Genomic DNA, 19,452 nt, shown 5'->3' with positions numbered 1-19,452 from the left:
GGGTTTTTTTTGTTGAAACTCACTTTATTAAAAAAAAAAAAAAAAAAAAAACAGTCATGAACAATAAATTACAATCATTTCCCCCTTTTATAAATTCTTCATAAAATATATTTGACAATTTTAAAAGAAAATTTCAAAAGTTGCTTTTGTTTTTGAAGTGCTGATGACTTATTTTTTGACCATTTTGTCATGCTGGTGAATTATTTGTAGCTGCTACAATAGTTTGATTGATAAACATTTTACAGTTAAAAACAACAACAACAACAACAAAGAGGAAAAAACAGACCAGCAGAAAGAACTATTCAGTGTGCTATTTATCTGACACTTAACACTTACTTTATCATAACGACAAAGTATCCCTTAGCACCAAAAAACTACAGGAACCCCATCCTTCTAAGTGATAACTAGTGCAAAATAACATTCTAGGAACTAACTGTACAATCCCATTATTTTAACTGGCCACAGCTGCCTATAAGCTTATTTGAAATATTTGGTCTTTTTTCAATTAAGACAAATTTCATAAAACACTATAAACCATGGCAAGAGACTCTATGAGGAACAATTGTTTATTGAGTACCTATTATGGGCAAGGCATTGTGCACAAACTCTTGCTGTCATTTTTCCTCTAAGCAATATCCAGGAACTTCCAAGTTTCACTTTATTTCTTACTCCTTGCTGGAAAAGCCCATGGCTACATGCCATTTTTAAATTGTCATTTTTTCAACTGATCTTTAGTGCTGAGCACACAGTAGGTACTTAATAAATACCTCCTGACTGAAAGAATGAAGACAAAGAATTTACTATCATTTTTCTTGGTATCATAGGCTATTTAGAATACAAGGACTTAAGAAAATTTCAGAAGAAACTTCCTGATCACCTCATATCCTTACCACCAATGAAAGGAATAATTCCACTTCACAGGTAAATTAAAATAGTTTTCAAAATAAATTATAATTGTTAACTATTTTAAATGAGGTGGGACCAAATGCTATCTACTTAGGAAACCGTGACATGTAGCTATTTGAAGAGCAAATGAAGCATTGGCATACCATCACCTAAGTCATCATGAATCTCTGCTGAAGTGCCATGTTATTGATAAGACATTGTAATGCTTTTTTATTTCCAGTAACTCAATCTACTTGGCCAGATCTGTGTTCTACTAATTTGGTGATCCGGAGGGTCAATTATCATGAAGTTCCAGTGTATTTCCACCTCCAATTTTGAAAATAATTCTTATAATTATTAGCTTGGAAGTAATGTTAAATGTACATTTTTTTTTCATTCAAGAGGTTTTAAGCAAAACCTTCCAGTCTAAATTTTAAACTTCACACCAAGTAATGCATAGTTCAGAAATTTTTTGTACTCCAATTTTTTGTGCTTTTTCACCTTTTATAGTCCCCTGAACACATTTTAAATACGGAAAAAATTATGGTAGGAATATTCCAAAAGTTGTGGAAGTTCAAAAAAACTGAGGAGACTATGTGAACTATCAATGATTTCAATATTCTAATATCTTTAAACATTTTGTTTTTTTACTTTTGACCAAAGATTCTAGTGCTTTATAAAGATTAACCTATATACAAATGGTCTTAAAGTATTAACAACCTTAAAGGCTAATGATCTGTTTTAGGAAAACTTTCTTCCTTTAGATTTGAACTATCTGCATTTACAGGGAAAAGAAAAAAAACTGGAGACAATCATATGGGGTTAAAAACCAGACTGACTTCAAGAATAATAATGGTCTATTGGTTCTTCACATAGACCATACCAAGTGATTGTATAAAACTGATAACCTTTCTATTTGAAAGACATAACTGATGCCACAGTATTTTACCCATTTGCCAAACTGTATAGGTATCACCTCCCACCTTAGAAAAAGGTGGTCAACACTGAATACAACCACATCACTACCATTACTGTGTCAAATTAGACAAGAGAAAACAGCATTAGTGCTAAAATGAAAGGAATTCCAGTGATTAAACAGGAGACCATATTAGAGCAGGCAATGTGAGGGTAGAACTCATTTGGTTTCTTCAGCTTTACACTGAGGCTTAGACAAAGTCTTGAAAATAAAAAGTTAATATATATCAATTACTATAGTTTATATACAGCAAAGTTTTCAGAAACAGAAGAATCCTGTATTCAGACTTACATTAGATTGCAGATGCTCAAGTGCAGTCATGTCCCAATGCAGTGGTTTAATTGGTTAATTGAATGCTTGGTTACCTAAAGAAGGTATGACTAAATCATCAATGTCCTTGCTAACCTGTACCACACTGATTGCATGGCTAATTCAACTCCTGCAGCTATAGGGCACTGGAGAGCTCAAACAAACTTCAGCAGCTTTGGATCACTTACTTTCACTTACGTTTAGCCAGATAATTTTGGACTCTCCAAAATGATGTCTTAAAAAAAGCTGTATAACATTATAAAAATAAAAACTTAGTATGATTTCATTAGAGGGAGGGACAGGGTAGGAAGAGGGAAAGTTCTTTTATTTTTCATTACTGATTTCACCAGCAAATCTCAAAAATCCAAACCTACATCAAATAATTTAAACAGAAGTGGCATTTTTTTTTATATGGAATGCAAAATGCACACATTCACATACTTACATATACATAAATATATACATATATGTTTCCTTTACAAAGCTTCAAAGGTTGCATTACCAGCATGCAAACCTTTTTTTCCATGGAAATTCCTAATACTGACAAGGAATGTCTAAAATACTTGAGACATATTTCCAGAAAACTGGACTCTTCTTTTCTTGGCTCTTATAGAGAATTTTCCTGCCAAACTTCTACCAATGGTCATTTAAAAAAATTTACATCCACATTGGTAATACACTTTTAAAACATATTAATAGAATGGCCAGCTTGGACTTAAGAAAAATGAGGAAAAAAAAAAAATCCCACAATAAAATCTAAACCCTTAAAAGGTGGAGTTTAGCTTTTTATATTCTGTTTCAGCCACATTATGTTGCATCACTGTTAAAACAGAAGCAGCATATCATCCAAGATATTTGCAAATAATATATGTGTCACGTTTCCCAGCTGCTATCTTTAAATGCAATTTGTACTAATCTGAGTTCTAGTTCAAAAGCATCTGGACGATCCTGAGGGTTTGCAGCCAGCATTTCCTTAATCAGTTGTTTCATTCGCCCATTCATAGACTTTTTCTTCACAGGAATGAGAAGTTCCATCTTGGGATTTTCCAGAAGTGCCTCCCCAACAGGCACAATCTCAGTTCCTTGTTTTACATAACTCCCCAAGAGTTCCTTCTTTGTCTCTGTGTCTATGAAGGTGATCCTTTCCAGCATTGCCCAGATGATAATCCCCAGAGCAAAGATGTCAGCTTTTGCTGTATAATGTCCCTCCCACACTTCAGGAGCCATGTAGAAATCTGTTCCACAAGCTGTAGAAAGGAAACACTTGTTTACGCTGACAGGTTCTTCTGGATTCTGCCCAGATGCTGAACAAACTTTACTAAGACCAAAATCAGCCACTTTCAGGGTAGGTTCCAAGTCACTGGTATCCAACCTGCTTTGAGAAATCAGGATGTTATCAGGCTTCAGATCTCGATGGATGATCTGGTTTTTATGCAAGAAAGCCAGGGCACTGCTCAGCTGAAGCATGAAGCTGGTGTTAGTTTTACGATTGGGTTTCCTGGACAACAGATACTCATTCATATCTCCTCCATCACAAAAATCCATCACGAACCACAAGTAATAGGCGCTTCTGGGATCAAAGGCAATTTCTCCTTTTAGTGAAGTCTCTACAAGCTATAAGAAAGAAAAAAACAGATTATAATCATCTGCACAGTTTATATAATTCAGTGATAGAGAAAGAGTCACTGGTTGAGTTAGTCTCTAATTTTAATTGGCAATTCCATGAATACTTTATTTGTTCAGTGCTTTCATATGTGCATTTATTTTAAACTTTAGTACTGCAAACTGTCACTTTGTCCCTAACAAAAATACACCAAATTTCTAAGTCAAGAGGTGAAAACTTAATAAAAAATAGTTATATTTTGAGATGTGTCCAACCGCCTGTACATTTGCTGCATGTGTCAATGGAGCTGAATTCTAACTGGCTAGCTAATAGCTTCCTGAAAAGATCAAAGTTTCAGCACCTAGACCTGGGAGATTGCCAGCTGGGGTATAAACATCAATTAGGACATTCTATTCCATAAAACTCCCTGAAATCTACTTCTCGCTTATTGCACTTACATTATCAACATAATCTGTGAAACTAAGAGAAAATTATGAAGGAATAACCAGTTGCTACAGAAATAAAGTGCTCCTGTAGTCACTGATGAAACTAAAGACTGACATCATTATTGCAAAAACTTCTATAAGCAGAATGCAAATATGGTGGCTATCTCTATCAATAGACGGCTTCTAAAAACCAATTTATAAAAATCACATATGCATTTTGATATAAAAATTCAAAACTAAGCTTGTATATTTGATACAAGCTGAAAATCTAGAATAAAGCACAGTTTTACTTATATCATTATCTAATTATAACTCTCCTACTACCTGAAATTCAAGAATCTCAATTACTTCACTGAACATGAACTGTCATTTTAAATTACAGTGCTTTGAAAGCATTTGTCCTATGGTGTCCTTTTCAGGTTCACAGGCTGAACAGAAACTCATTAGGGAAGGTGAAGAGTTGTTGAGGAGTGAGTGAGCTGCTATAAATCTACTAGTATTTCGTCTTTTCGGTGGGCAGAGGCAAAGAACACGTCTCCATGCTGCCTCCCCCATGGCAGCCATAATTGCAATGGTCTGCAGAAGTCTTCTTTGCACACATTTTCTCTGTTCCATGTGTTTGCCACTGAGACAGAAAATGAAAGAACAGAAAGGTTCAGATCTCACAATTATTTACCAGGTGCACTGTTACTAAATATGCTCAGATTAAAGATGAGCATCATCACTCTTCCATCATGTCCTCTTTTCATTCTCAAAAACAAAATTCCTAAATAGCTTTGAGCAATGCAGAGTTCCAGCATTCAAATAATGGTTTAGAGTAAAGCCAGATAGTAGATATTTTAGGCTTGACAAGCCACATAAGGTCTCTGTTCCATATCCTTCTTCTTTAAAAAAAAACTCTTAAAAAATGTAAAAACTATTTTTAGTATCCAGGCCATACAAAAACAGGCTGAGGGCTATAGTTTGAGGGCCCCTGGTTGAGAGTTACAGAAATACAGAGCCCAATCTGCTTACTGTCATGTGCAGAGGGCATCAGCCATTGGCTGTCTTGCCTAAAGTCCTTTAATAGCTTCCCTGTTCTCTTAGGCTACAGTCTAAGCTCTTTAACATGGGCTGTGGGAGCCTGTGCACTCTCACCCTGCTGATTTTTCCAGTCTCACCTAAAACAACTCTCCTTGTACACTGCAGTCTTATTATCTTCTTTCAGTTCTTAGAATGTTTCGTGCCTTTTGCTTCTAGACATTTGTATGTACACTTCTTTCTGCCTGGGAAGTTTTCTCACTCACTCACCTGGCTAATTCCTCTTTACCTTGCAAGTTTCGGTTGAAACAGTTCAGAATTCCTGAACCTCAGGATTATGTCAGGTTGCCTACTACATGCGCCTACACCATCCCATACTTGTCATTCATGACACTCATGATAAGGATACATATTGGCCATAAAGTTCCTATGCATAAGATGTGTCCTCTGTTAACTGTTTGTTTTACATTTCTTCTAGGTGAGGTTTTTAGCTATCAGGAACTGACTGAATGATTCCAATTGAGAACAAGAAAGGTATCTAGAAATACATGGAGGAAAAAAAATGTAGAGAATAGTGAAGACCATATGTAGAGATTCTGTCATCACAATATAGATTTGTTTGGTTTTACCACGTGTAAATATTGGTTGTCTTTACTAGTGTAAATTTAGAGAAGGCACTTGCTAATGTGTTGGTGAATGTCTGGTTAACTAAATAAATCTGTAGAAAATAGAATTTTATTAGAGTTGCTTACGACTGAGTCCTTCCTATGTGCCAAGTACTGTGTCTGCATCACCTCTTATTTTGACAAGTCCCATGGAAGGTAGAAATTATTATTCCTTACGTTTGAAGACACAGATGCTGGGAAAAAATGGGTTATTTATCCAAGGTCATAAAGCTAGCAAAAAATGCCATAAGTCAAACACAGGTCTATCAGGCTTTAAAGAGATAAAATATATTACTAAACAAAAAGGTACTTTACATTTAAAAAAAATGACTGAATCAAGGCTTTACATCTTACAGCCTTGAAAGATTAGCTAGCTAATACCTAGTTATTATAAAAGTTGCTCCATCTGGACTCAAGGATACCATCAGCATTAAGCCATATGTTTAAATATCCTTGCATTTATAGTTCAATTATGCATTTTAGTCTCCAAAATTCAATGCAAAGTCCAACAAGGTTCTAGTCACTTTTATGTGGAATGTGGTAAGAATGTTTCTGATTTTTTTTATCATTGTAACTTATCTAATAAGCACTTTTAGAAGAATACAAAGTAAAACAAATAAAGACTAAATAGCTATGTTTATATTCCCTATCTTAAGAGAGAAAACTTTAGGGCATAGCTTGCAGTAAAATTAGGTTCTCAAGGCTGATATTTTTTCACCATACAATGAAACTTGCAGGTTTTTAATTACACAGAATAATGTGTTTGTTTTGTTGTTCCTAGAACAAAAGTTTTTGCTGTTTTAAAACAGACTTTTGTACCCTGATGGTAAATTCTGAATTTAGACACACTCGTGGAAAGTTGTTCGTGTTCTAAAATGACTGGACTTAAGAAATTTTGCTCTGGCCTTTAACTAGAGCTATGTCTGAAGTATATTTTCTCTTCAAGTATAGACCTACTAGAAATTTTGATCTATGGCAGAAATCAACCTTAAGAAAAAACCAGATTTTCTGTTTTCCTATATTAATGCTTTCCCCAAGTCTACAAAAGAGTAATCTGGAGGCAAAAGAGTAATCTGGAGGTTACAGAGCACACACTTTAGCTGCCAGATAGTCCTACATTTAGCTCCCAATTCTGCCACTTGCTATGTGATTCTGGATCAATTCAGTATCTATTCTAAGCCTCAGTTTCTTCATTTGTAATGATGATAATAAGAGTACATTTCTCATAGGACAGTTCTGATCAGAGTATGGAATGAGTAGGAAGCCAAATGTTAAGTTGTTAGTAACATTCAGGTGCTAAGCCACATACTCCATGAAAATTCAATGGAACTGCATGGTTAGGATCTTAAATAACCTTCTAAAACTGCAGAGGATCTAAAACAACCTTCTAAAACATGAACATGAGTTCATGGCAGTGATAAAGAAAAGCCCAGTTACCTACGGGTACTACTACTGGTTGTAGAGTTTTCCCTTTTCTTCTGTCTTCTGTTCCAAAAAAAGTTGATTTCAAATAAGTGAAATAATTAGACTCTGGTCTCAATCACCTCTCTAGTTCCTATGCTGTCCCATTCCTATGCAGATTGGCAAGTATCATGGCATAACAGGTGGCTTATGTTATTTTTAGGTATTTGCATCACAGGTTTAAATAAAACCTTGTTTTAGAGGAAACGTCTACTCAGTTCTTGGCAGACCCCTATCTATTCCTAACTATATAAACACCTGCACTTAAAAGCAGAAGTTCATCCGACTCTTTCATTCCTCTTACTGCTGACCAATGCTATGTGCAAATCATTTCTATTTCCCATTCAACCACACATACCTGTAAATAAAGGGAAGAATTAGAGCCGTGGGACATCTTTTGCACCATCCCATCTTTTTGTAGGATGCATTCCTCCAAGTGAATCACATTTGGATGTTGGCTCTTGATACTGCTTAGCGCCCAGAACTCACGCAGGGCTAGTTCAACATTTTCAGGTGCATGGCATCGGATTTTCTTCACTGCCACCCGTGCAGAAGTCTTTCTGATGACTGCTTCATATACAACACCGTAACTACCTCGGCCTACCTCCCGTATTAGATCGTACTTTGGCTGGCTACTCACCATCTTCAAGGTCAAGGTTTCTAGAAAAATGAACAAAGTGCTCTGTTGAAATTAAGTATACCTACTGGCTTCAGTTTCTTCTTATGCATGATTTAGTAGTTATCATCTGTCTCACTGTCTGCAGTGCTTGAATAATATTTGCTATACACTGGACAAATGTAAATATTTTGACAATAGTAACACTACTATTTAATAATAGTAACAGTAATGTGGTACTTACCATGTATCGGGAACTGTCCTGAGCATTTTATATATTAAGCTCATTTAATCCTGACAACAATATTATGAGGTAGATACTGAGCATGATGGGGCTTCCCTGATAGCTCAGTTGGTAAAGAATCCGACTGCAATGCAGGAGACCCCGGTTTGATTCCTGGGTAGGGAAGATCCCCTGGAGAAGGGAATGGCTACCCACTCCAGTATTCTTGGGCTTCCCTCATGGCTCAGCTGGTAAAGAATCCGCCTGCAATGCGGGAGACCTGGGTTTGATCCCTGAGTTGGGAAGATCCCCTAGAGAAGGGAAAGGCTACCCACTCCAGTATTCTGGCCTAGAGAATTCTATGGACTGTATAGTCCATGGGGTCGCAAGGAGTCTGACACGACTGAGCGACTTTCACTTCACTTTCACTGAGCATAATAGCTCATTTGTAGATGAAGAAACTAAAGCACAGAGTTTAAGCAACATGCCCAAGGTCAAACAGCTAGTAACTGGGAACCTGGGATTTGAAACCAGGCCATCTTACTCTGACAACCTCTTACATGAACTGCTTCAAAACATCACTGCTAAACATAAACCAAAAAGTTCATATTCTTATTTACTGATCATGAAAAAACAATAAAAACTCCTGCTTCCCCTGAAAACTGATACATATAAAAGTTCCTAAAAATGGCAAAACTCACAGTTAGAAACATAAACACCTGGCTTAGGTTTAGGTACTGAGACTGTACAGAAGTAAGAATGAGTAGTTATTTTTCCTTTTTAAAAGTAAATGATCAAACTATACACATTCCTATTTTAATTTTATTTCCTTATTTCTTGCAAAATAAAGTCTGTGGAGAAAAATATTCCTTTACAGATAAACGAAACTACTTAGAATATGGTTATTGTTCTTCTTGTTTCAACAACAGCTATTTAGATCTAGGTCATTTTTCCCTATGAAAACTATCCTGCATGTTAAGAGGTTCTCTGAGAGAGTTCTTTGGAATTCAACTTGCTAAATCATTTGAAGACAAGGGCAAAGAAAGGCCTTGCGTGGAAACACTCATGTGTTGAATTAAGAGTTTGAAGAGTGCCTCCTCACTCTCCGAAGACTGTCAAGATTCTAATGAGCTTCAGGAACCAATTCTCATTTGTAGAATGCCAGCATGGGCAAGAAAAGTTACCTGAGATTGTACAATTTTTATAGTGTACGGTTTAGGGGAACACAAAGCGACCGACAAACAGAACCTGTCAAGTTGGGGCCAGTCATTTTAAGTCGATAGAACACATTTAATAAAGAAAATGAAAGCTTCTGAGATTGCTTTTAGTCCCACTTCCTCTAACTGGACACCGCTCTTCAAATTCCTACAGTATTTCCGAGTGTCGGATTTCCTGCCACAGAATTCTCTGCCCCAGCTACACAGTGGACATTCGTTCCTGTCCTCCGTGGATCGCCAATTCCTATCCATCTCAAAGTGGCTCGTGCCTTGAAAGCTGCCCCATACCCCCCCTCAATAGGTGGGAAGGAGGGTGTTTGCGAAGTCTTTGAGATCCTGGGTCAAAACACAGCGCGGTGATGCACACCGTGCGAACCTCGGGGACTTGGGACGGCATCCCCCCGCGCCCTCGCGCCTGCACCCGGCGCTCGGACACTGGCCGGCCCGGCTGTACACCTGCTGGCGCCCGGGAAGGGCCAGTCCCGGGCAGAGGTGTAGCCCGACGCGGCGGCTCAGGGCCCCGCTCATTGGCCAAGTATCAGGCCCTCCCCTTCTTCGGCGGCTTCCAGAGAAAACCCGGAGGGGATCCTCTCAGGGCCCTTCACCCGGAGGAGCCAGTCCTGCAGCTGCCCCGACTCCTCCGGGTCGGCGGTTGAGGCCCGGGGCCTGGGGAAGAGGCCACAAGGCAGAAGAGGAGGCCGCGGCTGGGGCCGGTGGCCTGAGGGGTGCGGGCCGGAGGCCTGAGGCGCGCGGGGCCTTCCCCGGGACGACTCCGCTGACAGCTCAGTGACAGGTCGCCTGAGGCGGGAGGCACGTGCAGGGCCCTCGGCTCTGCAGCAGGGTCTCTCTGCCGAGCCGAGGGGCCAGATTTACCTCAGGGTAGCCGCCGCCGCTTCTCTCTCTCACGGGCTCTGCAGGCCGCCATTATCGGGGAGCTCGCGCCTCCGCCGCCGCGGCCTCCAGTCAGAGGCCGGCGCGCGCCCCCGTGGTGCGCGCGGACACACCCCCTTACGCCTCGCGGCCCCGCCCCCCTCCGGCTTTCCGTAGCGCGAGTCGGGACGCCGAGCGCCGGTCCTGCGGGGCGCGCGCCTGGCGCTCCGCTGGCTTCCCGACTCCCTTGGCTTTCAGGAGCTGGGGGGAGTCGCGGAAGGCGGTTGCGCGCTCTGGAACGCACCACTTGTGCCCCCTCCCCGCGGGGGTGGCCGGGAGCGGCGAGGCCATTCCACGCCCTGTGGCTTGGTCGCCCTCTAGCCGCAGCGGGCGCCCGCGGCCCCGGCAGTGGTTCCTAAGCCGCAGGTCCGGGCTGAGGGAAGTGCGCGCGCCTGGCGCCCTCCCCTCCCGCGCTACGCCCCCATTCCTGACTTTACCGAGCTGCGGGAAGGTGTGCGGGCTCGCTGGGACGGAAGGCCTGGGGCATCTTCTTACGCGCCGGGCTAGGATGCCTGAGGGACGCGGGCCTCTTCCGGGGCCCCGCGGGGAAGCACGGCCCGAGCTGGGAGGTCTGGCGTCCGCCCCGCCGGCAGGGAGGCTGCACCTTTTGTCAGAGTCACTGAGCCATATTTGCGCGCTGTGCAGTTGCCGAGGCGGCGGCAGCGCGGGGCTGGGTGTGATCATCTGGGAAGACGCGGTCCCCTGCCCCACCGGCGCGGTGGTATCTCCCTTAAAGAACCCGGCGCCTCATTGTTCCGGGGCTCTGCAGCCGGGAGACGGGGGCGACTTGCCCCCGGCTTGGAGAAGGGGGCCGCGGCCTCCGCGCACGCCCTGCCTGGCTGCGGCACCCGCGGGGCTGCACGTGGAGAGTCGGGACAGCCCCCTCCTTGCGCAGCTAGCGGCAGAAGTCTGGGCCGGCCTGGACCGAGATTAACAGCGAGGACGGCCGTGCTAGGGGCCCGACGGTCAGCCTGAGTCACTGGGGCCCCGGACTGCCGTTGGCCAGATCCAGGCCTGCGTTCACCAGCCAACTCTGGTCTGTCAGTTGCTCAAAGACCCGGACCGATCGGTCATTCAGTTAGTTTCACGGATCAGTAAGCAACCGCCAGAAACGTCCACTCCTTCATGGATTTAATCCGCATCTAGTGTTTGTCAGTAAAGTGGTTGTTTCTCCTCCCAGTGCTGTATAAGGCATGATGCGCAAAGAATCCCTGTTAACTGCTCTCAAGGGTCAACCAATTACCCATTTTATCTTCTGTCCTCCATTTATGGGCCTCCCGAATGTCTGGACTGGGTTAAGTCTTGAAATGATCTGTCCTAATCCTAAAGAAACTCCACAAGAGCAGGGCTTATTACTAACCCTGTTTTTACAGGTAAGGACGCAGACCTTTGCATTCTTTGATGGAAAGGTGTTTTGTTTTTTTTTTTTTTTTTTTGAGGGGGCGCTTGCCTTGAGTACCCTCTCCCCTGGTGTAAATTCTACTTATCCGGACCAAACCAAACAAAACAAAACCACCCCCCCCCCCGCCCCCCGCCCCAAACCTTGCTCTGTAATCTGTTTTTCGCCCTGAATGTCATTTACCAGTCTTTGGCTGTCTACTAGGACTACTGATATATTCTAAGGTTTGGTTTCTGCCCTTGAGAGGGAAAGCTGAGGGCTCTGTGTAGACAGCTGACTACCTGTGTGGGTAATTGATCAGAATCAGTAGTGGTATATCTGGCCAAAGGAAACTTTAGTTTTTGTATATCTCAGTCACTAAATAGAAGAATCTCTCCTCTCAAGGTGGTTGCAGAACTTGAAATCCACTCCCATAATTCAAAAGTTAGGAAACTGACTCTAAAGCCTGTGAGGTGGATGTTTTAGTAATTTGGGGTGTCCTCTTTAGAAAAAAGATTACAGAATGGGCCTGGGAATACAGTGCTGGGGCCTTGGAAAGTACCTCTGTAAGTGACAGACTCTGAGGCTTAAGCTTCCGAATAAAGATTACATTATGTGCTGTGCCAAGTCGCTTCAGCCGTGTCCGCCTCTGTGCGACACTATGAACTGTAGCCCTGCAGGCTCCTCTGTCCATGGGATTCTCCAGGCAAGAATACTGGAGTGAACTGCCTTGCTCTCCTCCAGGGGATCTTCCTGCATTGGCAGGTGGGTTCTTTACCCCCAGCGCCACCTGGAAAGCACCTAAGATTACCATATGTCACTATATTTGCACATAAGCCTGGTATGAGACTCAGAGTTTCTGGGAACGGGAAACTTGTCTGTGATTTATCCACTGTGATTTATTTATCCACTGTCTGACATCGCGCCAAAATACTCCTGTGGATAGATAGCATTGTCATACACTGCTTGTGGGAAGGCAAAATGATGTAACTCTAATTAAGGACATTTGGCAATCTATAACCACATTACCTATGCATTTACTCTCTCACCCAGTAAATCTACGTCAAGGCTAAACTTGTAGGAGTCTATCCTCATGATATATTGGCAAAATACAAAAAGCTCTATGCACAAGGCTATTCATTATGGTATTTTTAAAAAAACTATGGCATTATTTTCAGTGGCAAAAGATTGGAAACTGCTCGTGTGTCAGTTAACTAGCTGAATAAATTACTATACAAACACAGGGTGAAGTGCTATGCAGCTGTAAAAAAATATGTGGATAAGTTCTTATAAATAAATAGAAACTAATAAGTAGTGGTGTCCATGTATATAAGGGAAGTAAACAAGGTGCATGATAGTGTTTGTAGAAGTGCTGTCTTCTGTGTAAGTAGTGGGATGATATACATTAATTGCTTATATTTAAAGTTAAACAATGGAAGAATAAACTCAACTTTTTAAAAATTATTTGTTATGTGGGATGGAGTGGGTAGGGATGGGAATGAGGCTTCTATGAATGTACCTTATATAGTTGGAAACTATGTTAGAAATATAAATGTTGCATATTTATAAAAAAGAAGTTCAATAGAAAGAATAAAACAGCCCATAAAATTTAAAAAACAAATGGAAACAAATGAAGTGATATAACTACACAGAGAAAATACTTTTAAGTGGCTTATAAGTATTTTGATTATACCTCCCTAATAGGATACAATCGAAGGGCAAAGTAGAACTGCATAGAAATATTAAATATTAAATTACATTTATTAGTCTTATAATTAGTAATGCTAATATTTCTATTTTGAAGCTATGATAGGTGCATTTTTCAATAAAGTAATTATGTCAGTGGCATTAGGAATCAAGATTTTCAACAAATGAGAAGAATTACAAGTATTAAAGAAGCCTAGGATAATTTTAGATCTGAGTCAGCAGAATGAATGAAATATATGTTTTTCCCCTTAAAAATGTATTCTCTAGCCCTTTCTGCTGAAAACACTGAGAAGCAACGAACAACTCAGTAGTAATGAACACCCTTAGTACACAGATCTGGTGTCTAAATATCATTTTCCAGTTTAAAAAATAATTAAAAATTAAACAAAGTCAAGGTTCTTTTGATAAATGTCTGATTACAAATCTGGAGCAGGAAAGATGATGTTGGATCATCTTGTGCCTAAAGGACAGGAAGCTATCAAAGACTATTATAGTCTTGTAAAAATGACTGAGATACCAATACAAAGCGGACCCACTGGCCAAAGATGGAATAATTTGAGCATTAAAAGAAAAATAATGACTTCAATAAACGCAACACAATATACATAAAAACCTATTAATGATAATGTAAGGAAAACAACATTTGTTGTCAATGGAGTTGATTAAGGGAATCAACTAATTACTTTGACCATTAATGGATAAGTTCAGTTCAGTCGCTCAGTCATGTCCGACTCTTTGCAACCCCATGAACCGCAGCACATCAGGCCTCCTTGTCCATCATCAACTCCCGGAGTCCACCCAAACCCATGTCCATTGTATTGGTGATGCCATCCAACCATCTCATCCTCTGTCGTCCCCTTCTCCTCCTGCCCTCAATCTTTCTCAACGTCAGGGTCTTTTCAAATGAGTCAGCTCTTCTCATCAGGTAGCCAAAGTATTGGAGTTTCAGCTTCAACATCAGTCCTTCCAACGAACACCTAGGACTGATCTCCTTTAGGATGGACTGATTGGATCTCCTTGCAGTCCAAGGGACTCTCAAGAGTCTTCTCCAACACCACAGTTCAAAAGCATCAATTCTTTGGCGCTCAGCTTTCTTTATAGTCCAACTTTCACATCCATACATGACTACTGGAAAAACCATAGCCTTGACTAGACGGACCTTTGTTGACAAAGTAATGTCTCTGCTTTTTAATATGCTGTCTAGGTTGGTCATAACTTTCCCTCCAAGGAATATGCATCTTTTAATTTCATGGCTGCAATCACCATCTGCAGTGATTTTCGAGCCCAGAAAAATAAAGTCAGCCACTGTTTCCACTGTTTCCCCATCTATTTGCCATGAAGTGATGGGACTGGATGCCATTATCTTAGTTTTCTGAATGTTGAGCTTTAAGCCAACTTTTTCACTCTCCTCTTTCACTTTCATCAAGAGGCTCTTTAGTTCTTCACTTTCTGCCATAAGCGTGGTGTCATATGCATTTCTGAGGTTATTGATATTTCTCCCAGCAATCTCGATTCCAGCTTGTGCTTCCTCCAGTCCAGCGTTTCTCATGATGTACTTTGCATGTAAGTTAAATAAGCAGGGTGACAATATACAGCCTTGACGTACTCCTTTTCCTATTTGGAACCACTCTGTTGTTCCATGTCCAGTTCTAACTGTTGCTTCCTGACCTGCATACAGGTCTCTCAAGAGGCAGGTCAGGTGGTCTGGTATTCCCATCTCTTTCAGAATTTTCCACAGTTGATTGTGATCCACACAGTCAAAGGCTTTGGCATAGTCGATAAAGCAGAAATAGATGCTTTTCTGGAACTCTCTTGCTTTTTCCATGATCCAGCGGATGTTGGCAATTTGATCTCTAGTTCCTCTGCCTTTTCTAAAACCAGTTGGAACATCTGGAAGTTCACGGTTCATGTATTGCTGAAGCCTGGCTTGGAGAATTTGGAGCATTACTTTACTAGTAGTACTTTACTCATGTGAGATGAGTGCAATTGTGCGGTAGTTTCAGCATTCTTTGGCATTGCCATTCTTTGGGATTGGAATGAAAACTGACCTTTTCCAGTCCTGTGGCCACTGCTGAGTTTTCCAAATTTGCTGACATATTGAGTGCAGCACTTTCACAGCATCATCTTTCAGGATTTGAAATAGCTCAACTGGAATTCCATCACCTCCACTAGCTTTGTTCATAGTGATGCTTCCTAAGGCCAACTTGAATTCACATTCCAGGATGTCTGGCTCTAGTTGAGTGATCATACCATGGTGATAATCTGGGTCATGAAGATATTTTTTGTACAGTTCTTCTGTGTATTCTTGCCACCTCTTCTTAATATCTTCTGCTTCTGTTAGGTCAATATCATTCCTGTCCTTTATTGAGCCTATCTTTTCATGGAATGTTTCCTTGGTATCTCTAATTTTCTTGAAGAGATCTCTAGTCATTCCCATTCTGTTGTTTTCCTCTATTTCTTTTGCATTGATCACTGAGGAAGGCTTTCTTATCTCTCCTTGCTATTCTTATAGCAAGATGAGTTATATTGCAGGTAACCAAATAGTAGATAAGAAAAAGTTATTTTTATAGAAGAATTCCAATTAATAAATGCAGAAGAAATGATAGGATTAAAAACAGTTTTGCAAAACCTAATGAAATAATGAGTCTAGGAAGCAATCATGAAATGATGCTGAAACAATTGGATGAAAGACTGTTGAGAAAATTTGTAATTGAGTGAGACTTTAGGCTAACACTGCCTGAATCCACTGACCAACCTTAAAATCATTAAGAGGGGCACACAGTGCTTTCCACAGAATATTCTTGCCTGAAGAAAAAAAAAAAAAAGAAAAGAAACCTAAGGAAACCAAGATCTAGTTACCAGTTTATCAGAAATATGGGACTTAGACAAACACCATAGTCAGCCAAACTCAAAATGTGGAACATTCTAAAAGGCTTTTATTACCACAGACACTATGTCATCATCACACCTAACAAAAAAGAACCCTGGCGGGGTTTGATCCCTGGGTTGGGAAGATTCCCTGGATAAGGAAATTGAAACCCACTCCAGTATTCTTGCCTAGAGAATCCCATGGACGGAGGAGCCTGGCACTCTACAGTCCATGGGGTCGCAAAGAGTTGGACACAACTGAGCAATTTCACTTTTCACTTTCTTTCTATTCATACAAAACAAGTGACCTGGTTTCTGCAATAAATTTATTGCGTGGAAATTAAAAAGGAAGGTAGAATGGTAAATTATAAAACTCAAGACACTTACCAAATGCAAAAACCTTATTTAGATCCTCATTAATAGTTCAGGTGGATTATTAATAACTGTCAAAAGACATCTTTGGTACAATCAGGGAAATTTGAATATTAACTAATATATAAAGGAATTATTTGTCCTTTTTTGTTAGGTGTGATAATGACATAGTGTCTGTGGTAATAAAAGCCTTTTTCAATTAGAAATGCATACTGATGTATTCTGGATAAAATGAAATGAGATTTGGGATATGTTTTAAAATACTTTGCAAGCAGCATAGCAAACAAAAAGAGGGAGGACGACTGGCTGAAATATTTATAGTTGTAGAAACCTGGGTACATGGGGTTCATTATGGTATTCTACTTTTTGTGTCTGTTTGAATTTTTCCATGATAAAAAGTTAGACAACCATGCTCAGAAAATGAAATGTCGTCCATAGGTGGGAACTTGGACAGAGCGTTCCTGCCCCCTGCTGGCTGGTTCTATTGGTGCAGCTGCTTGCCCCTGTCTTAGGGCAAGTCTGAAATCCCAGACCCATCTAGAGTCATGTCGTTTATAAATCTCACAAGAACTCTAGAAAGTGGACAGTATTAGTATACTATTTACAACTGGGGAAACTGAGACTCAGTAGGACTAATAAGCCAAGGGTCCAAAGTCCCACAGAAAATTGCTGTGTTTCTAGACCTTACTTTTCCTATCTTAAAGGGATCAGTGACATTTTAGGAATCAGTGAACTAAAATGGACCAGAATGGGCAAATTTAATTCAGATGACCATTACATCTACTACTGTGGGCAAGAATCCCTTAGAAGAAATGGAGTAGCCCTCATAGTCAACAAAAGAGTCCGAAATGCAGCACTTGGGTGCAAGCTCAAAAACAACAGAATGATCTCTGTTCCATTTCCAAGGCAAACCATTCAATATCACAGTAATCCCAGCCTATGTCCCAACCACTAATGCCGAATGAGCTGAAGTTGAACGGTTCTATGAAGACCTATGATGATTTTACGAAGACCTTCTAGAACTAACACCAAAAAAAGATGTCCTTTTCATCATAGGGGACTGGAATACAAAAGTAGGTAGTCAAGAGATACCTGGAGTAATAGGCAAACTTGGCCTTGAAGTACAAAATGGGGCTAGTTAAAGGTTAACAGAGTTTTACTAAGAGAACATACTGGTCATAGCAAATACCCTCTTCTAACAACACAAGAGATAACTCTACACATGGACATCACCAGATGGTCAATACCGAAATCAGACTGATTATATTCTTTGCAGCTGAAGATGGAGAACCTCTATACAGTTAGCAAAAACAAAACCAGGAGCTGGCTGTGGCTCAGATCATGAATTCATTATTGCAAAATGCAAACTTAAATTGAAGAAAATAGGGAAAACCACTAGACCATTCAAGTATGACCTAAATCAAATCCCTTACGACTATACAGTGGAAGTGACAAATCGATTCAAGGGATTAGATCTGATAGAGTGCCTGAAGAACTATGGTTGGAGGTTTATCACATTGTACAGGAGGCTGTGATAAAAGTCATGCCCAAGAAAAAGAAATGCAAAAAGGCAAAATGGTTGTCTGAGGAGGGCTTCCAAATAGCTGAGAAAAGGAGACACAAAAGGCAAAGGAGAAAAGGAAAGATATATCCATCTGAATGTAGAGTTCCAAAGAATAGCAAGGAGAGATAAGAAAGTCTTCCTAGGTGATCAGTCAAAGAAATAGAGGAAAACAGTAGAATGGGAAAGACTAGAGATCTCTTCAAGAAAATTAGAGATACCAAGGGAACATTTCATGCAAAGATGAGCACAATAAAAGAAATGGTATGGACCTAACAGAAGCAGAAGATATTAAGAAGAGGTGGCAAGAATACACAGAAGAACTATACAAAAAAGATCTTCATGACCTAGAAAACCATGATGGTGGGATCACTCACCTAGAGCCAGACATCCTGGAGTGCAAGGTCAAATGGGCCTTAGGAAGCATCACTATGAACAAAGCTAGTAGATGTGATGGAATTCCAGCCGAGTTATTTCAAATCCTAAATGATGATGCTGTGAAAGTGCTGCACTCAGTGTGCCATCAAATTTGGAAAAATCAACAGTGGCCGCAGGACTGGAAAAGGTCAGTTTTCATTTCAGTCCCAAAGAAAGGCAATGCCAAAGAATGTTCAAACTACTGCACAGTTGCTAGCAAAGTAATGCTCAAAATTCTCCAAGGGAGGCTTCAACAGTATGTGAACTGAGAACTTCCAGATGTTCAAGCTGGATTTAGAAAAGGCAGAGGAACCAGAGATCAAATTGCCAACATCATCAAAAAAGCAAGAGAATTCTAGAAAAACATCTACTTCTGCTTTACTGACTGCGCAATAGTCTTTGACTGTGTGGATCACAACAAACTGGAAAATTCTTCAAGAGATGGGAATACCAGGCCACCTTACCTGCCTCCTGAGAAATCTGTGTGCAGAACAAGAAGCAACAGTTAGGAACAAATCCACAGGAAGCAGATCATCAAGGAGCAATTTCACCTATAAACTAGATAAATATAAATAGGTAATATAAATGTGAATTGAATACATAATAGCTATTACACACATTACCTCCGGTGAAAGGCATTATACAAAGTGCACAGTTATCCTGTGATACATACTATTACCACCCCCCTTTACAGCTGAGGAAGCAAAGGTTCTAAGAGGTGAGAGGAGGGAATTCCCTGGTGATTCAGTAGTTAGGAGTCTGCACTTTCACTGTTGGGGCCAGGGTTCAATCCCTGGT

The 19,452-nt window shown here is 40.6% G+C and overlaps 1 protein-coding gene across 2 annotated transcripts; it reads right to left on the bottom strand.

The window, feature by feature from the left end:
* Positions 1-548: 548 nt before the first annotated feature.
* PDIK1L (PDLIM1 interacting kinase 1 like) lies at positions 549-11,002 on the bottom strand. 2 transcript variants are annotated; one of them, XM_061148270.1, is made up of 3 exons: positions 10,789-11,002; positions 7,724-8,025; positions 549-3,784 (listed from the first exon to the last, which is right to left on the bottom strand). In XM_061148270.1, the coding sequence occupies exons 2-3, from the start codon at positions 8,006-8,008 to the stop codon at positions 3,044-3,046; spliced, it is 1,026 nt and encodes a 341-aa protein (XP_061004253.1). In that variant the 5' UTR covers positions 8,009-8,025; positions 10,789-11,002; the 3' UTR covers positions 549-3,043. The 2 variants fall into 2 exon arrangements, with proteins under 2 accessions (XP_061004253.1, XP_061004254.1); XM_061148271.1 differs by lacking the exon at positions 10,789-11,002 and adding an exon at positions 10,295-10,435.
* Between the last annotated feature and the right edge of the window lie 8,450 nt (positions 11,003-19,452).

Source organism: Dama dama, chromosome 8 (assembly GCF_033118175.1).
Source record: "Dama dama isolate Ldn47 chromosome 8, ASM3311817v1, whole genome shotgun sequence".
Classification (NCBI taxonomy): Eukaryota; Metazoa; Chordata; class Mammalia; order Artiodactyla; family Cervidae; genus Dama; species Dama dama.
The sequence above is the reverse complement of the archived record's forward strand: the minus strand, read 5'-3'. Positions and strand labels throughout refer to the sequence as shown.

Excerpts from the sequence above, each read along its gene's own strand:
- PDIK1L (XM_061148270.1), bottom strand. The coding sequence starts at position 8,008 with ATGGTGAGTAGCCAGCCAAAGTACGATCTAATACGGGAGGTAGGCCGA. Across the intron at positions 3,785-7,723 it reads ATTCTTCCCTTTATTTACAG|CTTGTAGAGACTTCACTAAA; the intron begins GTATGTGTGGTT and ends TCTTTCTTATAG.